Here is a 14,481-nt window from a genome sequence, read left to right on the forward strand (position 1 = left end):
TGTCTAGTTTTTATAAGACTGACTTTGAAAATGGAATTGGGGGTAATTTTTTGTGTATTCTTTACAATGCTTTATATACGACCGAGATCATCTATTCCTTGAAGATTAATTTGTTTTTGCTGTTGTTTTGTTTGTTGCTCTTTGTTTATTGACAGAAGGGTAAGTCTTAATCTACTGTCTGAATATCTTAACTGTTAAAGTTCTATTCGGGTATCTGTATTTTAGTGAGTTTAGCTAATTTGTTGTTTTTCAAGAAAAATCAACACTCCTCTTAGGTTTTTCAGTATATTGGCATAAAGTTGCTCATTATATTCTCATTTTAAAACTCTGAACTGTATTTTGATTGGGCCATCTTTGTCATTCCCTGAATTCTATATTTAGTCCCTAAATCCACCTGGGGCATGGCCCAGGGCTGGAAAGTTCTGGAAGAGAATTTAGTTTTCCCCGCTAAGCTAAGCCCAGGCATAGAGAGCTCCACTTCCCTTCTCTCCTCCCACCTCTTCCGGGCCCTTCCCTTTCCGCTGGCCTTTAGAATCCAGGCCTCCATTGTAGAGTTCCTGTGTCTTCACTGGAGTGGTAGTTTTGCCAGTGTAGACATTTGTCAAACTCTGTAGGACTAAAGATTTTTAAGTATCTGCATTTTATTGAATGTAAATGTAAAAAAAAAAAAAATTCTGAGCACTAGACAGTGCTAGCCCTGACTCCTCCTGCTCCCCTGGGGAAGCCTCAGCAGCCTGTGGGCTTTCAACTCTTGTTTTGAGTTTTCTCTGTTTTTGGCCCCTAGGAATTTCTCTTCCATTTCTGTGAGCTTACCCTGCAGTTTAAAGGAGTCTGTTTTAATTTGTGGCGCATTTCTAGATATTTATAGGGGGTGAATGTCTAGGTAATTTCGTTTACCTTTCTGGTGGAAACACAAGTAAGTTAGCAGTTTTGAAACCTTCAAGTAAATGTTGACCAGAGAAGGTGGCTTCAAATTTAGAAGATTGAGCTGAACTAGAAACAAAAATATGTTGTGGACAGCTGCTTAGTAAGTCATTCATTCATTCAGTACACATTGATTGCACTTCTGCCAGCCACTGTCGTAGCCAGTGACCACAACAAAACCTATTCCAGGGAGGGAGATCGACAATAAACGAATAAGGACGTGGTCTGTCAGACGGGGTAAGTGCTGATGGCTGTCACTTAGCCCCGTGATGGAGTGAGAGATGTTTAGCTTAAATAACATCTCAAATATGGAGACCTAAAATAAGGGTGTGGTTAGCTGCCACATCTGTGACATTTCCACTGTTTGCAGTTATCAACTCCGCAATTTCCAGCCCCTTGTGTCCCTTAGATTCTGGAGTAGCAGCATGATGTGGAATAGAGTTTTAAAAACTTTGTTGTGACTGCTCCATAGAAAAGGATTTGATAGTAAAATATGATTCTGTCAGGGAATAAAAGTATGTATTCATAAATGAAAGTCTGTATATACCTGATCTATCCTGTGGTTAAGAAATCTGTCCTATTTAACTCCCCTTCCCCAAATGTACTTTACTGTGGAATAGTATTCAGAACATAGTTTGAGAAATGTTGGTATGACTGAATCTCAACTTTGTAATGTCCTATTTATGCAACCTCTGTAGCTTTTATTAGGTGGAAATGGTAAGTACTCCCCCGTAGGGTGATTATGAGTATCTACTGTGTATGGAGCCTCCAGTGTGGTTGCAGGTGTGGAGTTCTTGATAGTTAATGTTGGTTCCCTTCCCTGATTGTTAATATGCTTGCTGAGAAATAGATACTACACGTGGAAATTGGCAGTGTCCTTATTAATCTCTAAGTATGATTTTTTTATCAACAGGAAACTGTGGAGATATAAATTTAGTACGTCTTGGTCCAGAAAAGTCTATTAATAATGAGGTCCTAAAATTCAGTTTGGATAGCCAAGTTAACCACAGAATGAGTAAGTACTATTAAGGCACAAACTGACATTACTTTGTTTCCTTTTATGTGATAGGTGATGTGTTGGGCATTAAAGGTATTTTGGAGAAACTCGAAATAGCCTTGCTTTGAGAACTAATTTTTCTTCTCATTGTATATGCATATGTGTATATTTATGAGAATTGTCATATCATTCTTTTTTTTTTTTTTTTTTTTTTTTTTTAGAAAAAGACTTACCTTCTCATGTTCAGGAAATGCATAGAAGAAAGGAATTTCTAGATCGTCAACTAGATGAACTTTCCCGCCAGCGTGCTTTATGCCGAGGTGGAAGGGAAATGCAGGTACCTACACGTTTCTTGATGGGTGTTTTTTAATAGCTGATAAGTATAGAAGCTAGTGATGAATATTTGATACCATTGTTTTATTGTGGAATAGCATAATTTGTGTATAAAGATGTATACAAAAGTGATATGCCTTATATTAGGGATTAAAAAGCTCTCTAGAAAGGAAAGGTAGAAATAATTTAAACTTTGCAGGCCATATGGTCTCTGTTTCAGCTACTCAGCTCTGTTGTAACATAAAAGTAGTGATAGATAATACATAAACAAATGTATGTGGCTGTGTTCCAATAAAACTTTATTTATAAAAACAGATGGTGAGCTGAATTTGGCCCACAGGCTGTAGTTTGCTCTTGTCTGGCTTGTATTAAAGCTGTAGTGAATTTATTAGATATGTTTCAGTTGCAAGTTAAACCCACATTAGACAAAAAGGGAATTCACTCACTCATATACCTAGGAACTCTGGGAGGGATTAGCTTCAGCATGGCTGATCCAGAGGCTCAGATGCCATTTTTCCATGCCTTGATTATTCTGTGTGTCAGGCATTTCTCATCTTGCAGAAGACAAGTGCCAGCGTTTGTGGGTACCACCACCCCAGCTTAGAAAACCCATGGGAGGGGCACCTGGGTAGCTCAGTCAGCCAAGCATCTGACTCTTGATTTTGGTTTGTGGCATCGAGCCCGTGTCAGGCTCTGTGCTCACCAGGGAGTCTGCTTTCTCTCCTCCTCCCTCTGCCTCCCCACTGCCCTGATGCCCACACTGTTAATCTCTCTCTTTCTCTCTCAAATCTTAAGAAAGAAGGAAGGAAAGAAAACCCATAGGAAGAGAAGGGGCTGCTTTCCCCACCACCCATGTCAGTTACACGGCGGGTGTCTGATTAGTCCCTGGGTGTGCATACAGGTCTGATCCCTGTTCATAAGGGAATGTGAGCCATAGTTTACCAGGCCTGTGTTCTGTCCCCATCACTCTGGCTAGAGTAGTGACTGGGTTGTGATGAATAACCTGTTTGAACCACTCAGAAATTAATGCAGGACTGAGCCCCAGGGGTTAGACTGCTCAGCAGACAGAAGTAGCACACACGGGACGCACTGGGCAGAACAGCATCTCACACAGTGTTAAGGCTTGTTCTCAGACTATGCTTAAGTGGAGCTCAGGGTGCCAGATCCGAGAGAAACTGAGTAGATACATTCATTACGCTCAATCCTGCAGGAAGTACACATCCCTCCTCCAGGGGCTACACAGGGAGGTCAAGGCAGAGTGTGGACAGAGAGGCAGGACCTGGGGTGTGTGTCTTCGTTAGGGTCTGTGGGTGGAGTGCTTTCCGGGTCCTGGGCTAGGGCCATGTTGGGCCACTCGGACCAAAAGGGCAGGGCTTGTATAAGCTGCGTGGGCGTGCATCAGGAGCACAGGCGCTGGAGGCAGCGGGGTTGCTGTCCATGAGGGTGGTGCTGTTGGGGCTTCCATTTGCAGGATTCTGGTTGCTCTCCTGCCCGGGATCAGTGTTTGTGTGAGGGCTGCTGTCCGTGAAGGGTCTCTGCAGGCTGCCTGGCTGGATGGTGTGCATGTGGGCCAGTGTGAGCCAGTGTGGCCCAAGGCACAGCCCGAGTGTCAGGACTCCGGGGGAGGAGAGAAGGAACTGGGTGAAGAGCGAGCCTCTCTCGGGCAGATCAGTGTCACCTGAAAGGCAGGACAGTCAGCTGGAAGCATTTGAAAATGCTCATTTTAACTTTAATGATTGTGTTCTTACTTTTTCCAGAGGCAAGAATTAGATGAAGAAATTGCAAAAGTTTCAAAAGAGAGGCAAGAACTAGCTTCTAAAATTAAAGAGGTAAGTGGTTCACCTGGAGCATTTTCCACGTTTTTCTCTCTTTCTCTTTATTATGAATTATTTCACACAACTGATGGGCTTTTTTCAATTACATTTAAAAATTTATTTATCATGGGGCGCCTGGGTGGCTCAGTGGATTGAGCCTCTGCCTTCGGCTCAGGTCATGGTCTCAGGGTCCTGGGATCGAGTCCCGCATCGGGCTCTCTGCTCAGCGGGGAGCCTGCTTCCCCCCCTTTTCTCTGCTTGCTGCTCTGCCTACTTGTGATCTCTGTCTGTCAAATGAATAAATAAAATCTTTACCCCAAAAAATTTATTATGAAAAACTTCTTTAAATGTTAAAGTAGAGAAAATGATGCAGTTGCATGTACATTTGCTTTTTTTGCTTTAGCCTAATAATTCTTACCCTCACTAAGATTTATAAGAGAGAGGCGATTATACAGAGTAATCTTTTCCTTTTCTAGGTCTGGGTAAGCATTAAACTCCATTGTTAGGTGCTCCCCATGCCACGCCGCTGCAAAGTCGGTTATGATAACTGTCATAGATGAATAATTAGCGAAAGTAGATTTGAAGATGTTTTTCCTGTTAAAAAGAAAATGGAATTAGTGCCCACCCAGGGACACCAAAAAAAAAAGGGGGGGGGGAGGAAAATCACATGTCAGGATTCAAGTAGAGTGATACTGGCTGGGGATTTGGCAAAAGAGAGTATGAACAAGTGTTCTGCAGTTCTTGATGGAAGTATTAACTTATATTTGTTTTTGATCATAAGAATCCTATAGTGTGTGTAACTTCTGCCCAGTATTCTTTGGATGTAAAAATACCATCAAGGGGCAGCTGGCTGGCTCAGTCAATGGAGCAGGTAACTCCATATTGTGAGTTTGTGAGTTTGAGCCCCATGTTGGGCATAGAACTTATTAAAGAATAAAATTTTTTTTTTTAAGATTTTATTTATTTGACAGAGAGAGAGATCACAGGTAGGCAGAGAGGCAGGCAGAGAGAGCAAGGAAAGCAGACTCCCCACAGAGCAGAGAGACATATGTGGGACTCCATCCCAAGACCCTGAGATCATGACCAGAGCCAAAGGCAGAGACTTAACCCACTGAACCACCCAGTCGCCCTTAAAAATAAAATCTTTAAGATGGGATTGGGAGGGAGATAAACCATAAGTGACTCTTAATCTCACAAAACAAATTGAGGGTTGCTGGGGGGAAGGGGTTTGGGAGAGGGGGGTGGAGTTACGGATATTGGTGGGAGGGTATGTGCTATGGTGAGTGCTGCGAAGTGTGTAAAACTGGTGATTCACAGACCTATACCCCTGGGGATAAAAATACATTATATGTTTATAAAAAATAATAAAAAAATAAAAATAAAATCTTTTTAAAAAATGAATAAGGTTTTGATCAAAGCAAGGATGAGCCAGGTATCCTAACCAGATTGCAGCCCTAATAAACCAGTGGGGGTCAGGGAGAGCAGGTTCTAGCAACTGGTGACGTGATTAGTATTTTTTTTTTTTAGGTTTTATTTCTTTCAGAGAGTGAGTGAGAGAGAACATGAGAGGGGAGAGGGTCAGAGGGAGAAACAGACTCTCCACTGAGCAGGGAGCCCTATGTGGGACTCGATCCCAGGACTCTGAGGTCATGACCTAAGCCTAAAGCAGTTGCCCAACCAGTTGAGCCACCCAGGAGCCTGATGTTACTAGTATTTTTAAGCTGAAATTTTTCTCTTGAATGCATTTCTCTTTCTGGTAGAGCTAAATAAATAACATTTGAACTTAATTCATATTTCCATTAGCTGTTGGTTATTTAAATAAAAAGTTATGTGGAAAGATTTTTATTAAATTGTAAACTGAGCCCAAAATTCCTTCCCAAATTTAAGGCTGAAGTCTGTATTTACTGAAATCTGATTCTGCATATACTGTGGGTTTGCTCCTCGCCACCTTGTTCTGTGGCCCACGGAATTCATTGTACTTGGCACTTTTCCTCAAAAGGTGGCTGAGAGGGGAGGTGTGTGACAGTGCGTTCACGTGTGCCCCTGCGAGGGCCATGGTTGCCACCATCTCCCTGATGCTTCCACACGTGGTTGGCAGTCCACGTCTGTGGTTGACCAGATGTGCCGGGATGAGCCCCTGTTCATAAGCCGGTACGGGCTCACTGAGTCCGATGAGATCGCTGGGTTATCAGCTTGGACCCTAGATGGGACGCGCACTGCCCGCACCGTGAAGCATTCTGTACGGCGGCGGCGGACTGAGGAGGCCTTTCTTACCGCGTGAGCACAGAGCTCCTCCTCTTCACAGGCGGTGGTGTTGGTACAAGCCTTTGTAAAAGAAGGAACAGCGTTGTGTACTTAAAAACCGACAGAAAAATGTGTATTCAAGCTGAGTTCTGACCCTAGTTTAACTCTGATAATTGCTTCACCACTGTCTCTACGCGTTCTGTACCTGCCCACGTACATCTGCTGTAAGGATTATAATTTGCTTTGACCAAATCAAGCCTGAATAAATTTTTCCTAATGAGCTTTAACTCCTGTTCTGAGCTTAGACTGTGCTGCGCTACACGGTGCTGTCCCGTTTGTTTTCTGATCGTCTTGAGCGTTTGTGCCGTTTTCTAGATTTGAGGTTCCTGGGACCTCTGTGCTCACTAAATATTTTTATCGTATAATAAATGGTGGATGTTTTACAGTAAAAACGGGCCTACCATAAGCAAGAATTTATATACAGTGAAAATACTGATTCATCTTTATTTGTTGTCTTAGGTTCAAGGACGCCCACAAAAAACACAGAGCATCATCATCTTGGAGTCCCATGTCATCTGCTGCACACTGAGCACAAGTGGTGGCTTACTGCTGGAGTCTGCTTTTCGTGGGCAAGGGGGTGTCCCCTTCAGTTGTGTCATTGTGGATGAGGTCAGTTGGCGCAGTTGGATGGTGCTGTGAGGGCCGAGTCTTGGGGGTCTTTGCTGCTGCTGACCTAGGGAGAGCAGGGGCCGTGGGCCACTGGTGTTTACCTGCTGTCCTGTGTGTGTAGTCTCGTATGTTGGAATGTGTTGCTGACAGCCCCTCACAGTTAAAACGGCTTTTCCAGAATTGGGATTCTGGAATCCCTGACTGTTCCAACAGATCGTTCCCAAGGAGTATCTCGCTTCTGCTTGGAATAGCTCTGGTTCCCTTTTGAAGCAGTTTTAATATAACTTTGGACAGCTCTGAGCCACAATATTTTCAGCTAACATCCTTTATCCGTAGTTCATTCATTGAGCAAGCATTTGTTGGGTACCTACTGTTTGCCAGAATGTGGAGCTAGAAGACAAAAGACGCAGAAAATGAGATACAGAGGATCAATCCAAGATCCGTTTTCACCAAACGAAAGAACAGACATCATGGAAGTGATGAAAATAATTGGAGAAAATGGCACTGAAGAGAAACTTGAGTCTTGCAGATGATGAGGCCTGCGGGGAGCAAGGAAGAAAGGGGGTGGCGGGGAGAGGGGGACTCACAGCCATGCAGTTCCCTTGGGCATGTGCCCAGAAGGAACAAAGAACATAGAACTGGGGCATTACATGCCTTCCAGCTGGCGGCTGGTTCCCAAGCAGTCATGGTGCCCGAGTGGTGCCGGCTTCACAGCGCCTCTGCGGTGGTGGTTCTTAATTGGCTGTCGAGAGTGTTTGTTTCTTTGTTGTTTTATTTTCTAACCAAAAAAAAAAAAAAAAACCAACCTTGTTTTTTTTGCTTACTTTATTTTTCTTATTTTTTTAAGTTATTTCAGTCACCTGGTGCTCATCACAATAAGTACACTCAAAAATCCTTTTTTTTTTTTTTTTTTTTTTTTTTAAGAATTCATTTATTTATTTGACGGACAGAGATCACAAGTAGGCAGAGAGGCAGGCAGAGAGAGGAGGAAGCAGGCTCTCCGTGGAGCAGAGAGCCCGATGCAGGGCTCGACCCCAGGACTCTGGGATCATGACCTGAGCCGAAAGCAGAGGCTTTAACCCACTGAGCCACCCAGGCGCCCCCCAAAATCCTTATTTTTGATACTCAGTGCAGAAAGAGAAAGTGATACTTTTCTGAATGTTAGAACTTCTGTGAATTAGATAAAGTGCACACGGATAAAGAAACGGCAAAGGTGATTAAGAACACCTTCTCATTATGTACTTTATTCTCAAGGCCGGGCAGTCTTGTGAGGTTGAGACTCTCACTCCACTCATCCATCGTTGTAACAAGCTCATCCTCGTGGGAGATCCGAAACAGCTCCCTCCCACGGTCATTTCTATGGTAAGTTAGTTTCATGTTCATATTGCTTAAAAGTGGAAGGGCCTTCTTTGTTACTGTGTTTGGAGGGGTCTTTCTTGGATCAACATCTCTTACTTGGAAGGAAAAGGAGGGAATGGCTAAGAAAGGGGAAACACTGTTGGAATTTTAAGAGTAAGAGTCTGTAAAAATGTCCCTGTGTTCCTGATTGTGCTTCTGTGCACATGTGACGTGAGCAGGGTGGGTGCCCAAGACCAGAAGGCGAAGGCGAGAACGACCGTGTTCTGTGTGCGGCCTGCTCATTCTTGGGGAAAGGCAGTGCACAGCTGTTTTAAGGGCTGTATCCAATCCATTTTAGTAACACACACACCAAAACAATAATAGAAGAAAAATTTTAGAAGAAGTTTCCTAATCTTCTGATTTATATTTAAATGTATATATTTGAAAACATTATAAAGAGTACTTTAAATGTATTCTTAAGAGTACATTTCCAGTGCTAGAATTTTGTGTCCTGTCATACCAAAAAAAAAAAAGTGCTTCTCCTGTCCTCTGAAAGTACAGTGTCAGGAAAAGGGGCCCATGAACCTCATTGTGGGAGGAAACAGCCCGCGCCGGGAATATGCCCGCCCTCTCTGCTCCCTCACCACAGAGAGCTCCTACCAATGCACGCCAGAATCAGGACGTTTGGTAGAGGGTTTGTAATCTGAATAGGTGTAGACCATGGCTTTGAATGTAATAATAGTTGAATATTTCACTGATCCGTGGATTGTTGGTACAGAGTGGTGGTTGCATAAATGACCCCAGAGAACAGATCATTTCAGAGCTTTTCTGTTCAGTTGTGGAATGAAAGCCAGCGGGTTGGTTGGTTTTTTGGTTTTTGTTCTTTTTTTGTCATTACTGTGTTTTGACTTTGGATTATTGAAAATGATAGCGCAGCTCTTTGACATCTGAGCATACATGCGCGACCACGCTGAGACTAGAAGCCCAGCCGTCTCCGAGTGGAAACCTGTGTCGATAGGAAGGAGTGGGGGGAAACGGTATTACTTTCTAAATCATAGGTTCTTTCTATACGTGATTTTAAATAGGTCTGCGTAACTAAATAAAATGTTAGTAGTAGACATTCAACAGTTTCATCTACGTCCCCAGAAGCTGATGTACTCGTTAAGTTAGCCAAACCTATTTTGAATCTCTCTGGGGAAAAAGAAAAAGTAACAGTTCCACTTGTAGAAAAAAACTGAGTACATCCTACAAGATGATGCGGATTCTGTGTTCTAACACAGAAGGATATTCCTGATCTTTTTATAGACTAGGAAAAAAGACAACCCGGCACGGAATGCTTCTGCCCCCTTTAAAGCAAACCCTGTATACATACAGCCTCCACACACAGACCTTCCAGCCACCTGACATACCACATCTTAGCAACTTATATACTGTTTGTTACCCCTCCATGCAAGCTCCGTAAGGGCAGGGACTCTTGTCTGTTCTCTTCACTGTTTTAACACCAGCGCCTAAAACAGTGCCTGAATTAGGCTGGCACTCGATGACTATTGATGGAAAGAAATAAATAAACACACAACAAATGCCCAGCAAAATCTGTTAAAATACTCAACTAGGTTGTTCCCAGTAATTCTTAGAAACAGGTGGACAGAAAAGCATGTTGAGAAAATTAACTTTGTAATTTTCTAAATTTTTCATCACCAAAGCAGTGAAGTTGGGGCCCATCAACAATCCGTTTTCACTACATGCTGAGTTCAAGAAGTTCAGTCCGTAAATTTGCAGAACACCATGTTATTTAAAAGAAATGCAGTGTGAGTTGGTTCTTGATTATTCTCCATGAACAGAATCACTGACAGCTCCCCTAATTTGTGAAGTAGGTTTTGGAACCTCACGTGCACGGCTTCCGCGGCATCACGTGTGGCCATCCCGTCTCCATTGTCTTAGTGTGTTCTTCAGTGCACGTTTGTTTCTAGATTATGTAAGACGCAGTACTTTTTGAGTATTTCTATGATTTGACATTGAAAAGTATATCCCAAGGCACAGCTATAATAACATTAAAACTGTTCTCTTCATTTGTCTCTTAGGTCACTAATTTTTCAGGTCTTAACTCATTAACAGGTTTATGAAATCAATTTAGTCATTATTGTCACTTGTCTTTCTTCTCCACTGAAATACAAATTCTGTGACATTTGGTCTAATTTACCCAGCAGTCTCGGCACCCTAACTTCTAGATGGTCAGTGTTATGTTGGATAGACGGAAGGATGGATACATGGGGAGACTGGTCTTTATAAGACTTGTGTACAGTGACAACCAGTATTTCTGTTTGTGAGAGAACACCTTAGATATAATTGTTAAAATCTGTGTCGCAGTTCTTTGTTTCTTTTATTATTGATTCTTTCAGGTGACCTCTGTTAGCATCAAAATAGCTTTACTTGTGGTCATTACAAGATCACATCTTTTCCTTTTTTTTTTTCTTAAAGTAAGTAGTTTCCACTCCAAACATGAGCCTTGAACTCACAACCCCGAGATAAAGGCTCACATGCTCACAAGCCAGCCAGGTGCCCGAGATCACATTTTTCTTTTTTCTTTTCTAAGATTTTTTTTTTTTTTTAATTTATTCACTTGTCAGAGAGAGAGAGAGAGAGCACACAAGCAGGCAGAGAGGCAGGCAGAGGCAGAGAGAGAGGCAGGCTCCCTGCTGAGCAAGGAGCCCGATGCGGGACTCGATCCCAGAACCCTGGGATCATGACCTGAGCCGAAGGCAGAGGCTTAACCCACTGAGCCACCCAGGCGTCCCCGAGATCACATTTTTCATATAAGCAGTATATGGGTTTTCTGAATAAACTGTTAACAGTCAAGCTACATGGCTCTCCAAGGCCTGAAGTCAGAAACATCTTTCTCTGAATCTGCTTCTTGGTCATACATATTAGTGCTCAGTCACTGTTTTTACAGCAGTGGGGAAAGTATGAACAAATGCTTGGAGATCGTTGTTCTCGCCCTTTCCAGAAAGCTCAGGAGTACGGCTATGACCAGTCAATGATGGCGCGCTTCTACAAGCTGCTGGAAGACAGCGTGGAGCACAGCGTGGTCGGCCGGCTGCCGGTCCTGCAGCTCACCGTTCAGTACCGGATGCACCCGGACATCTGTCTCTTCCCCTCCAGCTATGTTTACAACAGAAGCTTGAAGACGAGCAGGTGAGTTCCGCTCGTGGCTTTGTAGCTTGTTTTATTTGTGGGCTTAGCTGCTTAGGAAGAATAGCTGTTTTACTGTGTTCTTAAGTGTGACCTAAAAAGCATAACAGAGGTTTAGTACTTTTTTCTAGTTACAAAAGCCATGTTGATTTTAGCAAATGCAGATAAAAAAGAAGAGGGGAAGATGACTCTTATTTGTGCTGCCCAGAAATAATCACTGGTAACATTTTGGTATAGCTATTTCTAGTCCTTATACTATGCATATCTTATTTTACTTTTTTAGTTTTTAAATTTTTGAAAAAAAGAATCACACTATACTCAGCATAGTACGGATCTTTGACTTATGACGGAGTTATGTCCCAATAAATGTATCACAAATCAAAAGTGCATCTAATACACGTAACCTACCGAACACGGCGTAGCCTGGCCTACTGAAGTGTACTCAGAACACTTACATTGGCCTACAGTTAGGTAAAAATTCTCCAACACAAAGCCTGCTTTATAACTGTTGGTTATATAACTTATATATAACTTATCATATAACTTATCAAATACTGTACTGACAGTGACAGACAGAATGGTTGTTAAGTGTAGAAGTTGGTTACCCTCGTGACCGTGGGGCTGACCAGGAGTGGAGCCTCGCTGCTGCCCAGTGTCTCGTGAGAGGATTGTACTGCGTGTTGCTAGCCCCGGACAAGACCCAAATTCAAAATTCCAAGTACAGTTTCCACCAAAATGTATTGCTTTTGCACCATAGTTAAGTCACATAATGGTAGGTTGAACCATCCTAAGTTGTGGACTGTCTGTTTTCTCTGGCTGGCTTTTTTCACTTATCGTATTGGGAGTGACTTTTTAATTACAGTTATCTTTAATTGCATAGATCACTCTTCCTGGCCCAGAACAGAAATACAATCTGTTTTTTACCTTTTACTAAAACACATTTTGATAAAATAAGGTAGGTATTTTTTACCCCCAGCTCCCTCCCTAACAAAAAAATGTTAATAAAAATAAAATATTTTCTTGTAACTTGTATTCTGAATGGTGGCTGCTTTTTTTGTAGACAGACTGAAACCAGTCGCTGTTCATCAGACTGGCCATTTCAACCTTACCTGGTGTTCGATGTTGGAGACGGTTCAGAAAGACGGGACAATGAGTATGTTCTCCTCTCTTCATTCCCCGGGAGAGTCCCAGAGTTGTTATTTTTGTTCATATTTACATGGAAAACATTTTCCATACATCTCTTTGCCTTGTGTCAGGGCACAGGCATTCTGTAGCTAAGCTACTAGCTTTTCCTTTATTACCCTAAATTAACTAATATCTTTCTCTGTACATTTCGGCCTTTTAGTTCTTCTTAATCATGTAATGGGGATCATAATCGCTAGCATGGTAAGCACTTGAGTAAACACATGCTAAGATCACAGCTGTTGTAAAACAGATATGGCTGTTGTGCATGGCTCCTGTGATCTAAGAGGAGACACAGACACAAATGGGAATCCTCAGGTTTATTACTTATTCCAGCGGGTTACGTGGCGCGAGGATCAGTGTAGACCCGTTTGAATGAAGGTGGGAGACCCAGGGCACCCAGTACCTGATATGTGGGATTGTGAATAAGGAAACATACTCATTTGGTTTGTGGGGCACGAGAAAAAGTGGTTAGCGCAGGTCCCAGCATGGAGTACAGGGAAATACAGGGGGCACTGAGTGCTCTGTGCCTTATTGATAAAACCCTTCCTCAGGAAGGGTTATGTATTAGTTGAGCTACCGGGGTGTGGGGAGAAGACATGGAGTGAAGAAGTTAGGGACACAGAGAAGCGGTTGATCCTAAGCGCTGTAGGGGGGAGGGTCACAGAGGAGGGTTCACCTGAGAGGTGACCAAGGAAAGTAAATTAGACTTCAGGGGTGGAAGAGCTAGCTGGCTAATGGTGGGGGGGGGGTTACGATTTTATTTATTTATTTATCTGACAGGATAATGAGAGAGGGAGTGGGAGAGGAAGAAGCAGGCTTCCCGCAGAGCAGGGAGCCCAACACAGGGCTCGATCCCAGGACCCTGGGATTGTCACCTGAGCTGAAGGCTGATGCTTAATGACTGAGCCACCCAGGCACCCCAACAGGATTTTCTATAGACTTAAACTTAAGTCGGAAGTTAAGATTGTGGGTATTAAAGGCCCTTGAAGTGAGACCAGTAAGGTGGCCTCAGGTGCAGTGCATGTAGCTCCTAGAGCGGTAGTGAAGGGGTCCCTGTAGTTCAGGAGGTGGGTAGGGAGAGCAGGACGAGGCCAGTAAGGAGGCAAGCCCACTGCAGGATTCCATGTTGTTCTCTAGGGGCCGTGTCTCGTTCAGATGGTGTGGACGGCATCACACCTCGGCTGTGTGGTACGTGGTTTGCACAGCCAGCGGTGGGGAATTAAGGAAGATACATGACTAAAGCACTTTTTTCAGTGTGTGGAAGATAGTAAATTTCTTAGTTTTAGCTGTTGATCATTCATATCTGCGTTATCGTAAATGCTTTTGTTCTTACTGTTGCTATCCCTGTTACAACAAATGAGAACGGTGAGTGACCTTCGGTTGATTTCAGAATCTTTTCTTTCTTACATCTTCTGTTTCACTGGGTGGTTATAGGTCTGCACATGTGCAGTATTAATGGTCATTATAACAGCTTCTTTGAGCCGCTGATGACTGAATAAAGGTGAAACTTAACCTGCCTGCCCTTCACTGTAACGGAAAAGAAAGTAGGACTGAAGCTAGCAGTTGGACTGCTATTAGTTTTGATGTGTTTTGTTTTGTTTTTTTTCATCTTATTTAGCTCATATGTAAATGTTCAAGAAATAAAACTGGTAATGGAAATAATTAAACTTATTAAAGACAAAAGAAGGGATGTTACTTTCCGGAACATTGGCATAATAACCCATTACAAGGCTCAGAAGACGATGATTCAGAAGGATTTGGACAAAGAATTTGATAGAAAAGGGTGAG

At 42.8% G+C, this 14,481-nt stretch overlaps 1 protein-coding gene across 6 annotated transcripts in view; it reads left to right on the plus strand.

Moving 5' to 3' along the window:
* The window catches only part of SETX (senataxin), an 86,132-nt gene that overhangs the window by 60,082 nt on the left and 11,569 nt on the right, over positions 1 to 14,481 (plus strand). For 3 of the 6 annotated variants that reach the window (XR_009346606.1, XM_059143279.1, XM_059143280.1), the window contains 8 exons: positions 1,838 to 1,939; positions 2,143 to 2,258; positions 4,012 to 4,083; positions 6,832 to 6,981; positions 8,236 to 8,343; positions 11,324 to 11,511; positions 12,569 to 12,661; positions 14,312 to 14,476. Coding sequence is in view for 4 of the 6 variants with exons in the window: in XM_059143279.1 (XP_058999262.1) it covers positions 1,838 to 1,939; positions 2,143 to 2,258; positions 4,012 to 4,083; positions 6,832 to 6,981; positions 8,236 to 8,343; positions 11,324 to 11,511; positions 12,569 to 12,661; positions 14,312 to 14,476 (994 nt within the window). In the remaining 2 variants the exon portion in view is untranslated. Of the gene's footprint in view, positions 1 to 1,837; positions 1,940 to 2,142; positions 2,259 to 4,011; positions 4,084 to 6,831; positions 6,982 to 8,235; positions 8,344 to 11,323; positions 11,512 to 12,568; positions 12,662 to 14,311; positions 14,477 to 14,481 lie in introns of those variants that run through there. The other 3 variants (XM_059143282.1, XR_009346607.1, XM_059143281.1) reach the window with 3 other exon arrangements.

The sequence above is a fragment of the Mustela lutreola genome, chromosome 12, assembly GCF_030435805.1.
Source record: "Mustela lutreola isolate mMusLut2 chromosome 12, mMusLut2.pri, whole genome shotgun sequence".
Lineage (NCBI taxonomy): Eukaryota > Metazoa > Chordata > Mammalia > Carnivora > Mustelidae > Mustela > Mustela lutreola.